Source organism: Plecotus auritus (assembly GCF_963455305.1).
Source record: "Plecotus auritus genome assembly, chromosome: 9".
In the NCBI taxonomy this organism is placed as follows: Eukaryota; Metazoa; Chordata; class Mammalia; order Chiroptera; family Vespertilionidae; genus Plecotus; species Plecotus auritus.
The window spans coordinates 79,527,093-79,549,859 of NC_137783.1; the positions used below are offsets into that span (position 1 = coordinate 79,527,093).

The following is a 22,767-nucleotide window of genomic DNA, read 5'->3' on the forward strand; positions in this document are numbered from 1 at the left end:
CCTCTCAGACCCCAAGCAGGGTTCCCAGAGCCAGAAAGAGACAACAAAAATGGGGAGAAAAAGAAACAATCAACAAAGAAAAGGAAATGAGGAATTGCCAGAAAAGGAATGCTCAAAAATCTGGATGAGAAATTCACCCTGTGTAAGAAATAAGAGGAAATGAAGAATGACATAGCTGCAATAAAGAACACAATGGAAGATTTCAACAGTAGAATAGAAGAAGCAGAGGACCGAATCAGTGAGTTAGAAGACAGGATAGAAAAATAACACCCAATCTGAACAGCAATTGGAGAAAAAAATTACAAAGAAGGAGGAGAGTATAAGGGAGCTTTGGGACAACATGAAATGATGTAACATCCATATAATAGAGGTTCCAGAAGGACAAGAAGAGGAGCAAGGATTAGAAAAGCTATTTGAAGAAACTTCCTTGACTTGGGAAAGAAAAAAGTCACACAAGCACAGAGCATCCCAAACAAGATGAACCCAAAAGACCCACACCAAGAAACATCATAATTACAATGGCAAATGTTAAAGACAAAGAGAGAATCTTAAGGACTGCAGGAGAGAGACAGAAAGTTACCTACAAGGGATCTCCCATTAGACTATCAAATGATTTCTCCAGAGAAACACATCAGGCCAGAAGGGAATGGAATGAAGTGTACAAAGTGATACAAAGAAAGGGACTGAATCCAAGAATACTCTATCCAGCAAGGCTATCATTCAAAACTGAAGGTGAAATCGGGAGCTTCACAGACAAAAAATGGCTGAGGGAGTTGATTACCAGCAAGCCAGCAATGCAGGCATGTTAAAGGGACTGTTATAAAAACAAGAAATAGAAGGAACAGGCATAAAAAATAAAAATGGCTATAAATAAGTACTTATCAATAATAACCTTAAATGTAAATGGATTAAATGCTCTAATCAAAAGATATAGGGTGGCTGAATGAATAAGAAAACATGACCCACATATATGCTGTCTATAAGAGACCCACCTCAGAACAAGGGACTCACACAGACTGAAAGTGAAGAGATGGAAAAAAAATTTTCAGGCAAAAAGAAATGAAAGAAAAGATGGGGTAGTGATACTTATATCTGACAAAATAGACCTCAAGGTGAAGGCCATAACAAGAGATAAGGAAGGCTACTTCATAATACTAAAGGGATCAATAAAACAAGAGGATATAATTCTGACAATATGCACCCAATACAGGAGCACCCAAATACATAAAAAAGTTTCTGGAGGATATCAAGGGTGAGATCAACAGTAATACAATCAGAGTAGGGGACTTTAATACCCCACTGGCATCATGGAATAAATTCTCTAGACAAAAAAATTTCAGCAAAGAAACAGTAATCCTTAACAACTCACTAGATCAGATGGAACTAATTGACATCTTCAGAACATTTCACCCCAAATCTACAGAATATACATTCTTCTCAAGTGCACACGGGACATTTTAAAAAATAGATGACATATTGGGACACAGGCAAATCTCTTCAAATTCAAGAAGACTGAAATCATATCAAGCATCTTCTTAGAGCACAATGGCATAAAATTAGAAATCAACTAAATAAAAACAATTTTTTAAAAATCAAACACTTGGAGGCTAAATAGCATGCTATTAAACAATGAGTGGGTTACCAAAGAGATCAAAGAAAAAATAAAAATCATCCTGGAAACAAATGACAATGAAAATACAACAATCCAAATCCTATGGGACACAGTGAAAGCAGTCCTGAGGGGGAAGTTCGTAGCTCTACAAGCCTACCTCAAAAAAACAAGAAAAACTGGTAGTAAATTATCTAACTCTACAAATTAAAGAATTAGAAAGAGAGCAACAAGAAAACCCCAGAGTAAGCTAAAGGAAGGAAATAATAAACATCAGAGTGGAAAAAAATGACATAGAGACCAAAAAAAAAAAAAAATCAATAAAATGAAGAGTTAGTTCTTTGAAAGGATAAACAATATTGATGAACCTCTAGCCAGGCTCACCATGATGCAGAGAGAGGACCCAAATAAACCAAATCAGAAATGAAAGAGACGAGTAACAACCAAACCCACATAAATACAAAGGATTGTAAAAAAAAAAATATTACAAACAACTCTATTCCAACAAACTGGACAACCTAGATAAGATGTATATTCCTAGAAAAATACAATCTTCCAATACTCAATCAGGAAAAATCGGAAAACCTGAACAGGCCAATAACAACCGATAAAATTGAAGCAGTAATCAAAAAACTTCCATAAAACAAAAACCCCGGTCCAGATGGCTTCACAGGGGAGTTTTACCAAACATTCAAAGAAGAACTAAAACTGATCCTTCTTAGACTATTCCAAAAAATTCAAGAGGAAGGAACACTTCCAAGCTCTTTCTATGAAGCCAGCATTACCCTAACCTCAAAACCAGATAAAGACACTACAAAAAAAGAGAATTACAGGCCAATATCCCTGATGAACATAGATGCTAAAATCCTCAACAAAATTCTAGCAAATCAGATCCAGCATTACATTAGAAAGATTATACACCCTGACAAAGTGTGATTTATTCCAGGGATGCAAGGATGGTACAATATTCACAAATCAATAAATGTTATACATCACATAAACAAATGGAAAAATAAAAATCACACAATCATATCAATTGATGCAGAAAAAGCATTTGACAAATTCCAACACCCTTTCTTGATAAAAAACTCTCAGCAAAGTGGGAGTAGAGGGCTCATACCTCAACATAATAAAAGCCTTATATGACAAACCTACAGCCAACATCATACTCAATCGGCAAAAACTAAAAGGATTTTGTCTAAGAACAGGAACAAGACAGGGATGCCCACTTTCACCACTCCTCTTTGACATAGTACTGGAATTGCTAGCCATAGCGATCAGACAAGAAGAAGAAATAAAAGGCATCCAAATTGGAAAAGAAGAAGTAAAACTGTCATTATTTGCTGATGATGTGATATTGTACATTGAAATCCCTAAAGACTCCATCTAAAAAGGCTTGATTTAATACGTAAATTTGGCAATGTAGTATAAAACAAAATTAATACCTAGAAATCTATGGCATTTTTATACACCAATAATGAACTCACAGAAGGAGAAATGAAAAAAAAAATCCCATTTACCACTACAACAAAAAAATTAAGATACCTAGGAATTAACTAAGAAAGTAAAAGACCTGTACTCCAAAAACTACAGGACATTGAAAAAAAAAGATAGAGGAAGATAAACAAGTGGAAGAATATAACGTGTTCATGAACTGGTAGAATCAACATCATTAAAATGTCCATACTACCCAAAGATATCTATAGATTCAATGCAATCCCCATTAAAATAGCAATGGCATATTTCACAGACCTAGAACAAACTCTCCAAAAATTCACCTGGAATAAAAAAAAGACCCTGAATAGCTGCAGCAATCCTGAGAAAGAAGAACAAAGTTGGAGGGATCACAATACCAGATATCAAGTTATATTACAATGCCACTGTTCTCAAAACAGCATGGTACTGGCACAAGAACAGACACTTGGGACATAACAGAGAACCCATAAATCTACCCAAGTCATTATGCTTAATTAATATTTGACAAAGGAGGCAAGAGCATACAATGGAGTCAAGATAGTCTTTTCAATAAATGGTGTTTGGAAAATTGGACAGATACATGCAAAAAAATGAAACCTGTCTACCAACTTACACCATACACAAAATAAAGTCAAAATGGATAGAAGACTTAAACAGAAGACAGAAAACTATAAAAATCTTAGAAGAATCCATAGGCAGCAAAATCTTAGATATAGCTCATAGCATTGTTTACTGACACATTTCCTAGTACAATGGAAAGGAAGGAGAAAATAAACAAATGGGACTACATCAAAATAAAAAGCTTCTGCACAGCAAAAGAAACCATCAACAAAATAACAAGAAAACCTACTGCATGGGAGAACATATTTGCCAATATGACATCCAATAAGGGTTCAATCTCCAAAACTTATAGGGAACTCATACAACTTAACAAAAGGAAGATAAACAATCCAATAAAAAATGAGCAAAGGACCTAAATAGACACTTTTCAAAAGAGGACATACAGAAGGCCAAGAGACATATGAAAAAATGTTCAAAGTCACTAATCATCTGAGAGATGCAAATCAGAACTACAATGAGGTATCATCTCACACCTGTCAGAATGGCTATCATCAACAAATCAACAAATGACAAGTGCTGGTGAGATGTGGAGAAAAGGGAACTGCTGGTGAGAATGCAGACTGATGCAGCCACTGTGGAAAACAGTATGGAGTTTCCTCAAAAAATTAAAAATGTAACTCCCATTTGACCCAGTAATCCCACTCCTAGGAATATATTCAAAAAAGTCAGAAACACCAATCAGAAAGAACTTATGCATCCCTATGTTCATAGCAGCACAATTTACAGTTGCTAAGATTTGGAAACAGACTAAGTGCCCATCAGCAGATGAGTGGATTAAAAAACTATGGTACATCTATACAATGGAGTACTATGCTTCTGTAAAAAAGAAAGACTCTTACCATTTGCAACAGCTTGGATGGACCTGGAGAGCATTATGCTTAAATGAAATAAGCCAGTCAGAGAAAGATAAGTATCACATGATCTCACTCATTTGTGGAACATAATGAACAACATAAACTGATGAACAAAAATAATCCAGAGACAGAGAATTATCAAACAGACTGTCAAACCTCAGAGGGAAGGCTAGGGAGGGAGGGTGAGTAGGGGTGGGGCAATAAGAGATCAAACTAAAAACTTGAATGCATATAAGCATAACCAATGGACATAGATAATGCAGGGGGAGGGGTGAAGGCCAAGGCTGGGGGGGCAGGGGCAGGCTGGGAGAGGACAATAGGGAGAAAAGGAAACATATGTAATACTTCCAACAATAAAGAATTTTTTAAATAAAAATTTATAAATAAATTATAAAGGATAGTCTAAAATGACCATTCTAAGAATAACACACTGTGTTTTTCCCCCAGGATTTTGTTTGGGACTTGAATTATAAATACAAGTTGTTATCATTTATGAAATGACTAGAGGCCCAGTGCGCACAAAATTGTGCATGAGTAGCTTGCTTCCGCTTGCCTCAGCTGGCTGTCTGCCCATCACCACTTGTAGCTTGCTGCCCCGCCCTCTGCCGCTCATAGCTCTCTGCCACTCATAGCCCTCGGCCACTCATAGCGTTGCTAGTAGCTTGTCTCCCGCCCTGCCCACCGTGAGAACCACTGCTCACAGGTCGGGGTAGAGGGGAGGGACTGAGAAGTGCTCAATGCACCTCCTGGTGACCAGTCTTTGGTCGTTACGGCATCACGACCACTGGGTTTTTATTATAGAGATAATAAAAAGTGAATAAAAAAAAGATTGCCAATACTTAGAGGTATTACAAGAATGATGGGAACTGGCAAACCGTGTTCTCTAATTTTAAGAAAAACAAATTGAAATGGCTATTTAAGAAAGTTTTGTATTGTAATTCAAATTGTTTAAAAATTATGTCAGTTTTTCTCATATTAAATGTAGTTGGTTATTGAATCAGATATATGCATTAGTATAAAATCCTTAATGACCTAAGGCAAGTCTTTTTAAATTATTGGCAAGTCTCACTTGGTATTTCTTAACTCTGCCAAGTAGGGAATGAACTAGCCATGCGAGGGATATTCTCCTTGCTTTATTTGCGTATCATCTGCCCCAAGGGCTTGATCTCAAAAGTGGTATATCTTCGAGAAGTTCAGAATGTTTTCTTCTTTTTCACATTTCCCACCAATTTCTTTGGTGAGGATATTGTCCTTGAAGAAGGAAAAGAAACAATGGCTGCAAAGAGATTGCAATGTATCCACTATCTTCATCACATATTGAGATAGGAATTTTCTGTGGTTAGTGACCTCAGTTTCATTATGGAATTGAGATATTAAAATGCAGCAATAGACTATAAACAGTTACTGTATTGTGTTTCTTGAATAAAGTATAATTATGCTACTTAAGGGATTATTATGAAGATACTGAGAAACTTTGACTAATGCTTTTCATTATTTTTAGAAGGCCCAGAGTCTGAATATTATATTTATAAAAATTCAAATATATGTAAATCTTAAAACTAGTATATTCCGGTATTAATCACTGTAAGACCAAAAAGAAAATCTCATGCTTATGAAATGTCTGAATTCACAATGACATTATATAAGGAGATTCTGGCAAATAGCAAGTTTTGACATCTATTCTTTCCAAACAATGGAATTCAGAAAAAGAAAATTGACATGTTATACTTTGTTATGCCAGAAATAAATTTCTGATATTGACAAACCAATACAAAATGGAAAGAATTAATAACTATAACATCCTAATGGGTATCACAGACTGTCTTAAACAGCCCTACTATATGGTAGCATATGTAAGTTATCTGTAAAATGACTAATTAACAGCATATGGAGTAGAAAAATATTTTGCTTGTATTGGGTAATATAATTATCACTCTGACTAAAAATAACCAAGCTTTTACCATACATAATTGGTATCATTGTAACACATGACTAGGCCAGATATGTAATTTGTACATATCTACATTATAATGTAGTTTATTAATATGGATTCTATTGACTTATTCATTTATTCTTAAGAAACTGACTTTCAAAAGCAGAATGATTTTTGTTTCATTGGGCCAATCAACAGCTATTTCTTAAGAACTATGCCCATAAGATTCCCCAATGTGAAATCAATTAAGTACCAAAAGAAAGATTGTATTAATATTATACTTAATATTGAAAGACTGAGTGATTTTCCCCTAAGATTCTAACAAGACAAGGATGTCCCTCTCCTCATTTTTATTGAACATTGTAGTAAAGGTTCAAGCAAAGGTTGTTAGGCAAGAAAATAAATAAAAGGCATCCAGATTGAGAAAGACAGTTTTATATATAGAAAATCCTAAGACATCTAATTTAAAAAACTGAAAACTAATAAATGGGTTTAGCAGGGTTGCAAAATATAAGGTCAATATACAAAACTCTCTGTATTTCTATATAGTAGCAACAAACATTCTAAAAGTAAAGTTAAGAAAAGAATTATATTTCTAAATTACAATTATAATATTCAATTAATGGGGTTGTTACTTAACCAACTCATCAAGATTGATTTAGTTGGAGGGATCAAGATGGAGACAGAGGAAGCTCCTGAATGTCCTTCATCCCACAGATGCACACACGGAGCAATTCCTCTGAAAGAAATGCAGAAATTATGTAGCTGAATGACTCTTATACTTCAGGCAACTAAGAAAATACCCACATCAAAATGAGTAAGAAAGGCTGAGACACATTCTCTCCATAAGCACTATCCCTGGTACAGTGTCATACAATTTTAAGGGAATCCCCAATTCCCAGTTTCTCCACGAGGAGCAAAGATTTGGACTGAAAATTTAGCACCACTGACACTCAAGAGACAGACCCCCCCCCAAAAAAATGTCTACCTCTGAAAGCCAATGGCACATGTATCCACAAAATCCACAGAACTATAGAAAATAGAATCCATTCTAAACGGGTGCATGAGCACTCTGTGTGACTATCCCAACAGGCCTCACCACAGAGAGAGAAAGAAAAATGCCCATCTCCCAGTATTTTCCTGGAAGAGGATTGACTCTATACTTTGCAACCTGCTGCCTGAGAGTCCATCTTCAAGGGTCTAGCTTCACACATGTAGGGGCTGGCTGTGATCCTCCATGGCACCTGGGGGAGCAGGTAACCATGTATGCCACTTTCTTTCCTCCAGCTTCCTCTTACTGTAAACCAGATTGCCAACCTGTCTCTAGAAGGAGATTGTACACATGCCTGGCACCCCATCTTCTGCTTATGCTGCCCAAAGGACAACTGAATCTGATAGCCAACTGAGCTTGCATTCACAAGCCCCACAGGACTGTAGCAAATGGTGAAGCAGTTCTTAACTGGTAGTGCATGAGAGTACTTGCCACAGCTATCCCCCAAGGGCTCAGTGTTGAGGAAACAAGCAAAATGCCCAGTTCGCAATTTTTCCTTAAATGGGTTTGACTGCATACTTTCAAGCTGCTGCCTAAGGGTCAGGCTCATAATCACCTGCATCTAGGTGCTCAAAGAAGGCAGCGTGAGCAATCACACAGGTTTGAGAGCTTAGACTGCCCTGGTTTGTCCAAAAGGGAGTTCAAAAAAAGTTGTAAAGATGCTTAGTGAGGTGAGGAAAGCAACACAAAAACAAAATGAGAATTTCAACAAAGAAATAGAAGATATAAAAAGGTACCATACAGAAATCACAAAGCTGAAGAATATAATAACTGAACTTCAAATTTCAGTATAGGGTTTAACAGCAGACTAGATTAAGGGGAAGAAAAGAGCAGCTAACTTGAAGTCAGAACAGTGGAATTCAATCAGATAAACAAAAAGAAAACAGAATGAAAAAAGACTGAAGATAGTTAAGGGATTTATGATACATGATCAAATTGATTAATATTCACATTATAGAGGTTCCAGAAAGAAAAGACAGAGATAAAGGGGCAGAAAGCCTTTTCAAAGAAGTAATAGTTGAAAATTTTCCTAAGCCAGGGAAAGAAACACACATCCAGATCCAAGAAGACCAAAAAAATACCAAAAAGCTGAATCTAAAGAAAAACACACTGAGACGCATTATAATTAAATTAAATAAAAACAAAGAGAGAATCTAAAAATAAACAAGAGTAAACCAACTTGTTATGTACAAGGGAACCACTACAAGATTATAAGTGCATTTTTCAGCAAAATCTTACAAGCAAGAAGAAAGGGCTTGATATATTCAAAGGGCTGATAGAGGAAAAACTGCCAACCAAGAATGCTTTACCTGACAAAGATGTTATTCAGAATTGGAGAGATAGTTTTCCAGACTAACAAAAGCTAAAAGAGTTGATCACCATGAGTGGCCTTACAAGAAATGTTAACATTTCAAGCTGAAATTAAAGGACACAAATTACTAACATGAAAGTATAAAATCCACTGGTAAAGGTAAATATACAGACAAATTCAGAATACTCCAATATACAAGACACCCTGTAGTAATAGTGGTGAGTAAATCACTTCTAATTCTAAAATAAAGGTTAAAAGACAAAAGCAGTAAAAGGAATTATAAATACAATAGTTTATAAATGGATACACAATATAAAATATGTAAATTATAATACCAAAAACATAAAATGTAGGATGGAATGTTTTAAATTGCAGAGATTTGTATGTGTTCAAAGTTTAGTTGTTATAAGCTTAAGTTAAACTGTTATAACTATAAGATGCTTTAGTAAGCCTCATGGTAACCACAAAGCAAAAACCTAGAGTAGGAACACAAAAGATGAAGTGAAAGGCATCACTATATCAAATCATCAAATCACAAAAGAGGAGAGCAAGAGAGGAAGAAAGGAACAAAGGATCTATGAATCAGCCGGAAAAAAAATTAAAATGCTAATAGCAAGTCCATCCTACCAATAACATTATATGTAAATGGATTACATCCTCCAATTAAAAGACATAGAGTTCCTGAATAGATCAAATAAAGACCAAACTATATGCTGCATACAAAAGACTCCTTCAGATTTAAAGGCACTCATAGACTGAAAGTGCAGGAGAGGATAAAAGATAGTCCATGCAACTAGAATCAAGGAAAGAAGGAGAATCTATACTTATATTAGACAAAATTGGCTTTAAGCCAGAACTAACAAGGTACAAAGAAGGTCATATAACATATCTGCTTTGACCTTCAAAAATGCGTACTTTAATCAATTTCTTAACAACCTAAATTTTAAACAATGTTAAGAGGGAATCTCTCTTTTGATTTGACATTCCTTCTGCTCATTGTACCAGAGCGTCTCAGTGATTTAGATAACCAGTGAGCCTGAAATGCAAAACAGCACAAATGTTTTCTGAATTAGACAAATCTGGAAGGATGAACGTTTATTAAATACCTATGATGTGATGGACCTATATAGGTTTATATCACTAGTCATCATATTATCTGAAGGTCTATAATTTATTAATCCCCCCTTTTCCTTCAGAGGATGTATGGACTGTAAGTGGAAATTAAAAGGAAAACCAAGTTGAAAGATGATCTTTCCATAGGAGGTCACTAACCATTGTGACATGAGGCTTTGTTGAACAACCCATTTCAACGAGTAGGAAGCCTCTCCCAGGTCCTCCCACGCCCTTCCAATGCAGAATTACAATCTTATTATAACGTTACCCAGAACTTTCAGTTCCACAATATTCTCTGGGTAAAAACTGAAATCTAAATCACCACCAAAATACCTGTTTCCAACAAAACTGCTTCACAGTCTAGATCCTATCATTTTTCCTATATAAAATTATTTTAAAAATATACAAAATGAAAAACATTGCCTGTACTCAAACAGACATAGCTAAAATGAACTTAGCCAGCCACCATTCATTTGGATCACAACTGGGAGGAGTTTATAATCAGATGTGGCAATATTTTTTTCTTTACCTGCAGCATAGCAGCAGGACGGAATCAGAGAAATGTGGGTTGTTATTTATCAGTCTTGACATCAGATGACTTTTCTGAAGGCTGAAACTTTGCCTGCGCGTCTTGCAGCTGTGGGATTATGCTGTGAAAGAAAGCGTCTATTGTAGCCACTGCGGGAAGAAAATAATAATGTCATCAATTAGCAACTAATGCAATAGTTGAATCACTGTGGCTTTTAGAAAACTGAAATTATTTGCTTGACTGTGGGTCTGCTCAATATTCTCGTAGAAACAAACAAATGTTTAACTGACATTTTACTAGCTAGAGATTGATGGGCAGCATTTGCCCCCATTTCAGAAACATAGATTTGCTTTCTGGTGCCTAGTTTCTTTCCCCGTGAAATGAGAATGTTACTGATGAGCTGTCAAATTAGCTGGCACATAATAGGCATGAAATAAATATTTGTTGAATGAATAAATTAAGAATAGCCATTATTTACTAAATCCAAACCAGATGTGCTAGCTACCTTAGCATTCTCATTCTCATTGTACATGTGGGGAAGTTACCACAGTGGGATTTAGAGTTTGGGCTGTTTTCTACAGTATTATTACCCACACCCCCCTTCTCCTAGGGACATTATGGTAAATACCAAAATTAAAAACACACATATTTATAAGAATACACAGGGCATGGAATTAAAAAGGCAAACTCAAGAGATATCTTGGCTCCAATACATATTTGCTGGGTGAACTTGAATAGTTTTGCTGTAACCCACTGAGCCTCAGTTTTCCTTATTTATAAAATACTAGAGGCCCAGGGCACAAAATCGTGCATGGGGTGTGTCCCTTAGCCCACCTGCACCCTCTCCAATCTGGGACCCCTCAGGGGATGTCAGACATTCCTCTGACAATCCAGGACTGCTAGCTCCTAACTGCTCGCCTGCCTGCCTGCCTGATTGCCCCTAACTGCCTCTGCCTACTGGCCTGATCACCCCCTAACCATTCCCCTGCTGGCCTGATCACTCCCAACTGTCCTCCCCTGCTGGCCTGATTGCCCCCAACTGCTTGCTCCCCTGTGCTGGCCTGATCTCAACCCTAACTTCTTGCTCCCCCACTGGCCTGATAACCCCTAACTGCTTGCTCCCGTGCCAGCCTGATCGCCCCTAATCTCCTCTGCCTTGGCCTCCGTGGCTTTTTCCAGAAGGAAGTAGATGTCCGGAAGATGTCCAGTCGACCTGGTCTAATTAGCATATTACCCTTTTATTAGTATAGATGGCTCATAATAGGATCTACCTCATAACCTTGTTATGAGAGATAAACTAGATAATCCATGTGTTGTGTCTAGTAAAGTGCCTGATGCATAACAAGCCCAGCATTAATATTAGCTATTAGTTCACACTCCTGGGGCTTTCCATAGCAACTTTGCTAAGTTGCCAAGAGACTGATTTGTTTCCTTTTAGGTGGCCAACAGTAATGTGCATGTATTGGCAAGGCAACCTCCTTTGTTATTTTTAAAAAAACACAGATGTTTCCAAAAACATGGCTGAGATGCAGTCAGTTGGCGAGACAATCCCAGGTCTTCTTCTCCTTCCTGATTCCTGCTCTGACTCCTCTTGTAACTGCAAGGTCACTGCTGCATATTTTACTTCCACAAAAAAAAGACAAAACACTTTCTCTTAGTTTCCACAACAATTGAGTCAAATTCATATTTTTAAAAGGAACTTTACTAAATCTAAGAGAAAACAAAAAATAATTCAAATACTGATGTACAAGCCCATGTGTGTGTGTGTGTGTGTGTGTGTGTGTATGTGGGTGTGTGTGTGTTTTCTTTTCTCTGAGCTAATATCTTTGCGTTTATTAATTCTCTTCCCTAATATGCTCTGTGCCCTCTTCTTGTAATTTTTTTTTGTTTTACACTTTTCATTGAGTATGTATTTTTTGTAAGGCATTTTAAATATTTAATGGGGACAAAGGGAGACCAGGTGTAAAACAAGGTAGATGATGATAGATAGATGATAGATAGATAGATAGATAGATAGATAGATAGATAGAAGATAGATAGATAGATAGATAGATAGATAGATAGATAGATGATAGATAGATGATAGATAGATAGATAGATAGATAGATAGATAGATAATAGATAGATAGATAGATAGATAGATAGATAGATAGATAGATAATAGGTAGATAGATAGAAATAACTTTTTCAGCATTATTGAAACTCAATTAACATTCTCTGGACCAAAAAGATGACACCTTCCCGTGCCAGCAGCCTCACTCCACTGGTTGGACACAATCTTTCTTCCTATCATACAGGAGGCCATGAATGGCCTATCTTGCTCTCTTCTCTTCACTACCATTTCCCAGGACTATAAAGATTGTAGAGACTGATGTAATCAAAGCTTTTACCCTCACTGGCTCAAATTAGCAACTCTGTCTGCTTTTAGAGCACTTTGTAATTAAACTGAACCACTAAAAAGGTGTAATCCATCACAGACTCATAGAACCATGATATCTTGATATTATTGTCACATAAGACATTTTTGCTCATCAATCCCAGAGGACAGTTATGTACTCAACAAGAGACTTGCTGATGATACCATATTCATCTCTTATATCCACCAGCTATGCATCATAAAAGGCATTCAAAGGCATTTAAGAAGTAGATGTTAAATTGAGTTGAACTAAACTGAAAACACTTATGGCCTTTTCTCATGTATTAGATTTTGAGTGACAGAATTTAACAACTAAACTGACATAATTGGATCTTGCACCTGTCATTGCTTTATTTTATATATATATATTAATATATATATATAATATGTATATTATATATATAATATTAATATATTATATGTATTAATATATATATTTCCAGTCATTGCTTTATTAGAAATATATATACATATATCCTATCTAATAAAAGAGTAATATGCAAATTGACCATACCACCGCTACACCCACAAGCCATGCCCACCAGCCAATCAGGAGCAAGCATGCAAATTAACCCAACCAAGATGGCTGCAGCCACAGAGAGCAGGAGGGAGGCTTGGGTTTCCTGGCAATGGAGGAAGCCAAACTTTCCACCTGCCCTTGCTGGCCCAGGCCTCCACGCAATGCTGCAAAGTTTCAATTCTAGAAGATAAATAAAGCCTAACAGAAATGGCGGCAGCCACGGAGCTGGAGAGAGCAGGAGGTTAGGGTTGCCCACGGAGATGGAGGAAGCCAAGCTTCTGCAGCCCTGGCCTGTTTTGGCCTCCGCTTAAGGCTACAAAGTTTCAATTATAGAAGATACATAAATCCCAACAGAAATGGCTGCCTCCACGGAGGCTACAAAGTTTCAATTGTAGAAGACAAATAAATCCCAGATCCTAAGGCCTCTGCTTGGGTCACCGGAGGCCATGGCCGGCCTGCAAACCACCACAGGCCCCTCACCCAGGCCACCCCACACCCCAAGGGAACGCCCCCCCTGATCCAGGACACCCTTCAGGGCAAACCAGCTGGCCCCCACCCATGCACCAGGCCCCTATCCTACCTAATAAAAGAGTAATATGCAGATTGACCATCACTCCAACACACAAAATGGCTGCCCCCATGTGGTCAAAGATCCTGCCCCCATGTGGACACAAGATGGCCACCACAAGATGGCCAGCAGGGGAGGGCAGTTGGGAGGAACCAGGCCTGCGAGGGAGGGCAGTTGGGGGTGATCAAGCCTGCAGGGGAGGGCAGTTAGGGGTGACCCAGTTGGCAGAGGAGGGAAGTTGGGGGTAACTATGTCTGCAGGAAAGGGCAGTTGGGGGGGACCCAGGCCTGCAGGGGAGAGCAGTTGAGGGGTACCAGGCCTGCAGTGGAGGGCAGTTAGGGGTGACCAGGCCTGCAGGGGAAGGTAGTTAGGGGCAAACAGGCTGGCAGGGGAGCAGTTAGGCATCAATCAGGCTGGCAGGGGAGTGGTTAGGGGGTGATCAGGCTGGCAGGCAGAAGCGGTTAGGGGCAATCAGGAAGGCAAGTAGGCGAGCAGTTGGGAGCCAACAGTCCTAGATTGGAGAGGCTGAATGCTGGGCTGAGGGACAGCCCCCGGCCCCCGTGCACGAATTTCATGCACCAGGCCTCTAGTATATGTGTGTGTGTGTATGTGTGTGTATATATATGTGTGTATATATATATATATATATATATATATATATATATCCTATATAATAAAGAGGTAAAAGAAGTAATATGCAAATTGACCTTCATGCCCTCACACAAGATGGTCACCCCCATGTGATCAAAGATGGCCGGCTGGGGTGGGTAGTTGTGGAAAATCAGGCAAGCAGGGGAGGGCAGTTCTGGGGGCCAGGCCTGCAGGGGAGGGCAGTTGGGGGCAATCGGGCTGGCAGAGGAGTAGTTAGGCATCAATCAGGCTGGCATGGGAGTGGTTCAGGGCAATCAGGCAGGCAGGCAGGTAGGAGCCAGCAGTCCTGGATTGTGAAATGGATGTCTAACTGCCGGTTTAGGCCCAAACTCACAGGGATCGGGCCCAAACCAGCAGTCAGACATCACCCGAGGGGTCCCAGATTAGAGAGGGTGCAGGCTGGGCTGAGGGCCCCCCCCCCACCCGTGCATGAATTTCATGTACCAGGCCTCTAGTGTATATATATATATGTGTGTGTGTGTGTGTGTGTGTGTGTGTGTGTGTGTGTGTGTATTCAATTTATTTAGCATTGAAGAGCTAAAATGCATAATGATGAATTAAACAAACTATCATATTGATTTTTATAGGGATTCAAGGATATTTCTCTTGAGAGGTTTATACATGGTGGAGCCAATGTTACAGGATTCCAGTTGGTGGATTTTAATACACCTATGGTAACCAAACTAATGGATCGCTGGAAGAAACTAGACCAGAGAGAGTATCCAGGATCTGAGACTCCTCCAAAGGTATTTGTTTGTTTTTGTCTTATGTATGTTTAGTGTTTTTCAAATTTAACATAGGAAGTTGATGATGCAGTTTTTCTGGTACTTTGTCATCAGACATAGGGTGATGGGCAGAAGCATTTTGTCACTATCACTGTGCTGCACAAGCCCTTAATAATTTCTAAATATCTGTATTTAAGAGTAGAAGTGGTAGATATTAGCTCAAGCAGTTTCCTGTTATTATTATTACTTTATAAATTTTCATTGAAGATATGGAATGCTTTTTTATTTTAATCCTCACCCAAGGATATGCTTTTCATTGATTCTAGAAAGGGAGGAAGGGAGCAGGGGACAGAGAAAGAGAAATACTGATGTGAGAAAGAAACATCAATTGGTTGCCTCACACACATGTCTTGACCAGGGATCCAACTGCAACCTGGGTATGTGCCCTGACTGGGAATTGAACCCACAACCCATCAGTGCACCAGACGATGCTCTAACCACTGAGTACACCAGCCAGGGGAATTGTATGCTCCAAACAAAATTTGTTAACTAAATATTTCAAATTTGAACAACATTGGTATCTATCCACCCAGGAAAAAAAATAAAATAAAAAACCTATGTTTTCAAAGTGATTTAAATTAGTATATAAATTAGGAAATTGGTAGAATGTAAAATATGCAAGCTTCTAAAAAAATTTTCTTTCAAATAAATAGTAAAAGGCCTGGTTGTTTAATTTTTTCCGATAGACATAGCAGAAGTGTTATTCGTATCTGCAAAGGAAGCAGGTAAATTTCTGATTATAGCACATTTTTCCTGTTTTGTGTTGTTTTTCCAAAAGAGAACAGAGGTGCTCATATATACATGATTTTATAGATTTTAAAGAGAAAGGGAGAAGGAGAGAGATATATAGAAACATCAATGATGGGAGAGAATCATTGATTGTCTGCCTCCTGCACACCCCCTACTGGGATTCAAACCCACAACCCAGGCATATGCCCTTGACTGGAATGGAACCCGGGACCTTTCAGTCTTCAGGCAGCCAATCAATGTTTCTCTCTCATCATTGATGTTTCTATCTCTCTCTCTCTCTCTCTCTCTCCCTCTCACTTCCTCTCTGAAATCAATATATATATATATATATATAATTTTTTTAAAGAAACCTTGTGAATTCTTTTATTCTCTCTATTGCCTTTAGTAGGTTCAGAGATGAATCATGCCAAAAGCTCAATCATATCAAGTATTCATACCCAAAGAGAAGAATGAAAAGCTTCCTTTTGAACGCATTTCTAATCTAGACTGTTTGCTAGACAGCAGGCTCCCCTCATTCTGCCCTCAGTGTCTGCAGAGATGCTCTTCCTCATTAGACAACCTTATCTCTTCCTTCCTCATACCTTGTGTTGTGAGACCATTAATTATGCTCACATTTCTTCTGCAAACCATCTGTTCAAGTTTCTGTTACCCTTTGAGTTTTAGTAGCTAGAATGAGCTTCAAACTTCCTGTCAATGTTTTGTTCCTTCTTGTGACTATTTTCCATTTCAGTGATAGTATTAACATGTGGTCAAAGTATCCACTGTGGTCCTTAGCCCTTCCCTGCCTTTAGCCCATCCCAATGTCTTCTATTTGCTAACCTGTAACTAGACTTATCTATCTACAGCTTTGGCATATAAAATGCATCTAGTGTCATATGTTATTTTTATATGTAAATACATATAATTTTCTCATCTTTCACAGCTCTTAGCATGATGCTAAGCACTCAGTGGCCATTTAATAAATACAGAGATAGGCAAAAGTAGGTTCACAGTTGTACATATGAAAAATACAACAATTAATAAATAATAATCCTATCTAATAAAAGAGTAATATGCAAATTAACCATCACTCCAACACAAAAGATGGCTACCCCCATGTGGTCAAAGATGGCTGCCCCCAGGTAGACACAAGATGGCCACCACAAGAAGGCCAGCAGGGGAGGGCAGTTGGGAGGCACCAGGTCTGCAAGGGAGGGCAGTTGTGGGTGATCAGGCCAGCAGGGGAGGGCAGTTGGGAGGGACCAGGCCTGCAAGGGAGGGCAGTTGGGGGCGATCAAGCCTGCAGGGGAGGGCAGTTAGGGGCAATCAGGCTGGCAGGGGAGGGCAGTTAGGCATCAATCAGGCTGGCAGAGAAGTGGTTAGGGGGTGATCAGGCTGGCAGACAGAAGCAGTTAGGGGCAATCAGGAAGGCAGGCAGGCGAGCAGTTGGGAGCCAGCAGTCCTGGATTGTGAGAGGAATGTTCGACTGCCCGTTTAGGCCCCGATCCTAACAGGATCCTGTTAGGATCGGGGCCTAAACGGGCAGTCGGACATCCCTCGAGGGGTCCCAGATTGGAGAAGGTGCATGCTGAGCTGAGGGACACACACCTCCGTGCACAAATTTTGTGCACCGGGCCTCTAGTATAATAATAAAGTGTTTCATATACTAACAAATGTAAACCTACTTTTGCCAACCCCCATATATACAGGTGATTCTCATTATTCACAGTAGTTATGTTCTGTAAAGTTGCTGTAAACACTGAATGTGAACACTGGACCCTAGTTCCCAGGGGAAATACAAGGTTAGGTTCCTGCAAGCCTCCAGTCACAGCGTTTTTGTCCACTGATCAACACATAGCACACATGTTTCTGTTTTCAGACAGCTTATACAATACACTAGAGGCCCAGAGCACGGATTCGTGCACCTGTGGGGTCCCTCGGCCTGGCCTGTGGGATCGGGCAGAAACTGGCTCTTTGACATTCCCCAAGGGGTCCCGGATTGCGAGAGGGCGCAGGCCAGGCCAATGGACCAAAGTGGTGCATGATCGGGGCCAGGGAAGGACCACGGGAAGGCTCCAGGGCGTGTCCACCCCATCTTGCCCAGTCCTATCCGCTGGACCCCAGCAGCAAGCTAACCTACCAGTCAGAGCATCTGCCCCCTGGTGGTCAGTGTGCATCATAGCGACTTGCCAATGAACAGTTGGACACTTAGCATATTAGGCTTTTATTATGTAGGATTGTTGACTTATTAACATTGAAGTCATGGCCAATAGCACTATGACTCATGCCTGAACAAAGCTTACCTCAAGTATATTCTCCATAAAGCACACCACAGCCTTCCTGTTCTGAGGAACACTAAGCAGATCTACACTTTTGAGCCCTTTTAAGCAGCGAAATTATCAGTGAAAAGCACAAAACCATGAGAAACCTGGCACTAAACAGATCACACGGGGACACTTGTCTACAGCCTGAGAGTTGAAACAGGAAGGCAGAGCGCCACCTTGGGCTGCAGCTGGGAACCTGTGCCTTGGGGAACTGAGGTTAGCACCACGCCACACACATATACAAATTACTGCCCTGATGATTGATTTGGGGATCACAAATTTGACCAAGAAGGCAAATTTTTAAATATGGAATCCATGAATAATGAGGATTACATTAATAAAATTATACTTGATTTTTTTGGTAGTGTTTTGACCAAGATTTAAAACATGATTTCTGACCTTGTCTCACACTGGCTTCAAAAAAAATATTCTGGCCCTAGCCAGTTTGGCTCACTGGATAGAGCATCTGCCTGCAGACTGAAGGGGTCGCAGGTTCTATTCTGGTCACATGCCTGGGTTGTGGGTTCGATCCCCAGTAGGGCCGTGCAGGAGGCAGCTGATCAATGGTGTTACTCTCTCATCAATGTTTCTATCTCTCTATCCTCTCCCTTCCTCTCTCTCTTGAAATTAATAAAATAAAAATATATATTTTAAAATATTTTTAAAAAATAAAAAAATCTTCTGGAATAAAGATTTTCCACAATACAGGCCTAACACGTCCTTCCAGTTTTGTCCCTCTGCTCCCTTTGGGGCCAGGAAAATTGAACAGTCCTAACTGTTCCCACTCCTCAGTCCCCTGCTCTTGCTGCACTTCAGCTGCCCTCCACCTTCATTTCCACCGTCCCAACCTTGAACTCAAATTCACTTTCTCTATAAAGACTTCTTAGTCCTCCAGAACATATGATCCTTTCTCCTTTGTAATCACCATAATCACCATAATCTTTGAGTGTATACTTCTCACCAAGGACTTATCCTAGTTACTTGTCTATTTGTGTCACATCTATAAACACCTTTGGGCAGAAACCATCTACTATGTGTCTTTGTAGTCCTCACCATTGCCAGCCAGGGTCTAGCACATTTTTCAAGAGCTCTCAGATATGATCTAAAATTTTATTCTCACAATGATCACAGGCTTGTTTTTGGTGTTTGTTTGTTTTGCTCTGTTTTGTGTTTCATAGCTGAAAATGTACTCCACATTCCCATAAGATTGTGCATAGCAGAACAAGAATTCATCTAGTTCTTTCTTCTCAAAGCCCAGACCCTTGCCTCTGCCCTGATTCTGCCAAACTGTTTTGTTATCTGCAAACCTTGGTAAACAGTACTCATCACCAATCTAACCACTTTATTAAAATGAAGTGTTTAATTAATAAGATTTTCCTGGATGCCATCTAGCAGTGTGTGCGCCCATATATATGATTTTTTAACATTAGCAGAATAAGACATGTGGGAAAGAATTAAATCGTTCGCAAAGGTAAAGCTGACTTAAACTACTGCTTCTGTCCATCTATCAGCTCAATGACCTGCCAAAGGCCTAACGCTCGGGCTGAATGTCTGCTTTGCTCTGCTTCTCTCTGTATGACATCTGTTCTTTTTTACAGTTCACTTGTTTCATAAGAACGGATGGGCTTTTTAAAACACAGCAAGTGTATTTGCTCTTTGGTGCCATCTCTTCTCAGCTTTTTTCTCCCTATTAAAAAAAAAGCAGCAATGTTTTTTCCTTCCTCTCTCTCTCTCTCTCTCTCTCTCTCTCTCTCTCTCTCTCTCTCTCTCTCTCTTTCTCTCTCTCTCTCTCTCTCTTCTCTCTCTCTCTGATCCTAAAATACTAACATGCAATTATTCTCTTGTCTTTTGTTTTTAAGAAGTCCTACTTTATTTTTTGTTTTTATTTTCTTGCCTTACCAAAAGATGATTTGAAGGATTTCTGTACTCAAAAGATATGTTGGCGCAGGCAGAGAGAGAGAGAGAGAGAGAGAGAGAGAGAGAGAGAGAGAGAGAGAAACATCAATTTCGTGTTTGAGGTGAGAAGGTATATATTCATCTTTGATTTGTCACCTTGCTTTAACACTTTAATTTCCTTCAGCCACTCCAACCTGTTGTGAATGCCTGTGCTGTCTTTAAGCCTATTTTGTCATGTCCTTGAAGAATATGTAGCAAGGCTCTTAATTACACACCTCACACATATCTTTCTGATGAAGCTTTTTAATTAGGTTCTGTACCACCGTTGAGAGAATCTTTGTTAATATATATTCTTTAACATTTCTATGTTTTTCCTGGAATGCTGGCTGCTATGCCTAGTAGGCATATTGCATAAGCCTACTTTCTACAGTTAGAATTTCAAATGATTTTCTTTGTTTTTAAGCAGCAAATCAAGGAGATCATCTTCCATATTCCACAGCACAAAACTATACCTAGTTTAAGGTTAGAATGTGTTAATCGTATAGAATTGAGGCCCTGGCTGGGTAGCTCAATTGGTTGGAGTGCTGTCCTCATGCACAAGGTTGTAGGTTCAGTCCCCAGTCAGCAAGGCACATATAAGAATCAACCAGTAAATGCATAAATAATTTTAACAACAAATTGATCTCTCTCACTCTCTCTCTCTCTCTCTCTCTCTCTCTCTCTCTCTCTCTCCTCTCTCTCTTTAAAAATCAATAAAAAAATTTGACCACGTGGAATTCCTGAAAGAGATAATGTAGCTTTTTGTCATGATTGGCAGCTGATGCTCTGCCATGCTTCAAAAAAATAGTGCCATGTTCCTCATGATTGGGAATTTTCTTATCAAACTCTACAAGAATTCCCTGTTTTATTTTGATTTTTACCTGTTTTTCCTCACTTTCCTAACCTTAATAATCCTTTCATGAGTGCTCTGTCTTTTCTCAAAGAGAAGCATTGGGCAATTATCAAAAAACAGATAGTCTCAACTTCACTTCTCCACTGTGATCCAAGATTATGATGGAAAACTGGAGAAATGGTTTAGTCTTCCTGAGCACATTCAACAGACATGGACATAACAGTACTCACTGTTATTTAGTACAGTGACTGGTGCAAACACATCTGTTAAATAAGTAGATGCTATTTCTGGCATCCAACATCCGAGTAACAATAAACACTCATTCTTCTGAGGAACTGAACAAAGATACACACTTCAGATCAATAGACATATATTAAATCTCAAGGCTCCCAACCAGGCATTTTGGAAGAGGAAAAGAGTGAGACATCCCAGCCTTCCTGGGTCTCCACCACAGCAGCAGGCTACAAGGCACGTGGCGGCAACACTGCTGTTAGCTTTATATACTTTAGTGTTTCTACTGAAACTTAATGAAAACATCTCACCTAAAGGTTTTGCTTCTTCTCATTGTTAGACAACTGGACATTAGAATTTCTGTTCTTCAGAAATCAATCAGAATCATAAGATTGGGTATATGGTCTTTGTAATCCAGCAATAATAGAAATCTCTATGCTAGAAATAATTATCAATAATTTAACTGTGCTTCAGACAGGATGGGGCTTTATGTCATAAACCCACAGTGCTGCCAGACTATTCCTGTTAATTGATAAGATTTTAACATTTACCCTTATAATTAATTTCATTTTGTTAGTACACATCTGCTCTGACTTATGATGGAGTCCTGGTGATGGCCGAAACTTTCCGAAGTCTTAGAAGGCAGAAAATTGATATTTCAAGGAGAGGAAATGCTGGGGATTGCCTGGCCAATCCTGCTGCTCCATGGGGCCAGGGAATTGACATGGAGAGGACACTCAAACAGGTAACTCACAATTTTATTTAAGTTCAATTTACTTAACACTGCCATTTGAGTAGAGTATTCAAATAAATAGAATAAAGTATTTGAAAGTAAATATATGTAATATATTGGACTATTATCATTTTTGAGACATTTCTAAATAGAATATTGGGTAGAATACCAGTGTTTATACCCTGTGTAGATGTTTAGTCAGGATAAGCTAGGTTATGCTGTACTAACAAACAATCCCAAGTTCCAGTGGCTTACAACCATAGAAGAATGTTTCTCACTCACTAACACACTAGGGTAGCAGGGACACTCTGCTTATTGTAATCACTCAGGGACCCAGGCTGACAGAGCAACTACCATCTTGAATGTTACAAAAAGAAATAAAGTTGAGGCAAGGTTTCAATTTGGCAATTAAACTCTGGCTCAGTAGTGACCCTCATCACATTTGTTTACAACTCATTTGTCAGAAGAGTCACATAGGCCTCACTCACCACCAGGGATTCAGGAAGTATGAACTTACCTCGAGC

General features: G+C 39.0%; 1 protein-coding gene across 7 annotated transcripts in view; it reads left to right on the forward strand.

Moving 5' to 3' along the window:
* GRIA4 (glutamate ionotropic receptor AMPA type subunit 4) overlaps nt 1-22,767 on the forward strand; it is a 430,608-nt gene that overhangs the window by 324,128 nt on the left and 83,713 nt on the right. For all 7 annotated transcript variants that reach the window (XM_080641389.1, XM_080641388.1, XM_080641385.1 and 4 more), the window contains 2 exons: nt 15,241-15,399; nt 22,088-22,255. In XM_080641389.1, the coding sequence (XP_080497515.1) occupies nt 15,241-15,399; nt 22,088-22,255 (327 nt within the window). The remainder of the gene's footprint in view (nt 1-15,240; nt 15,400-22,087; nt 22,256-22,767) is intronic.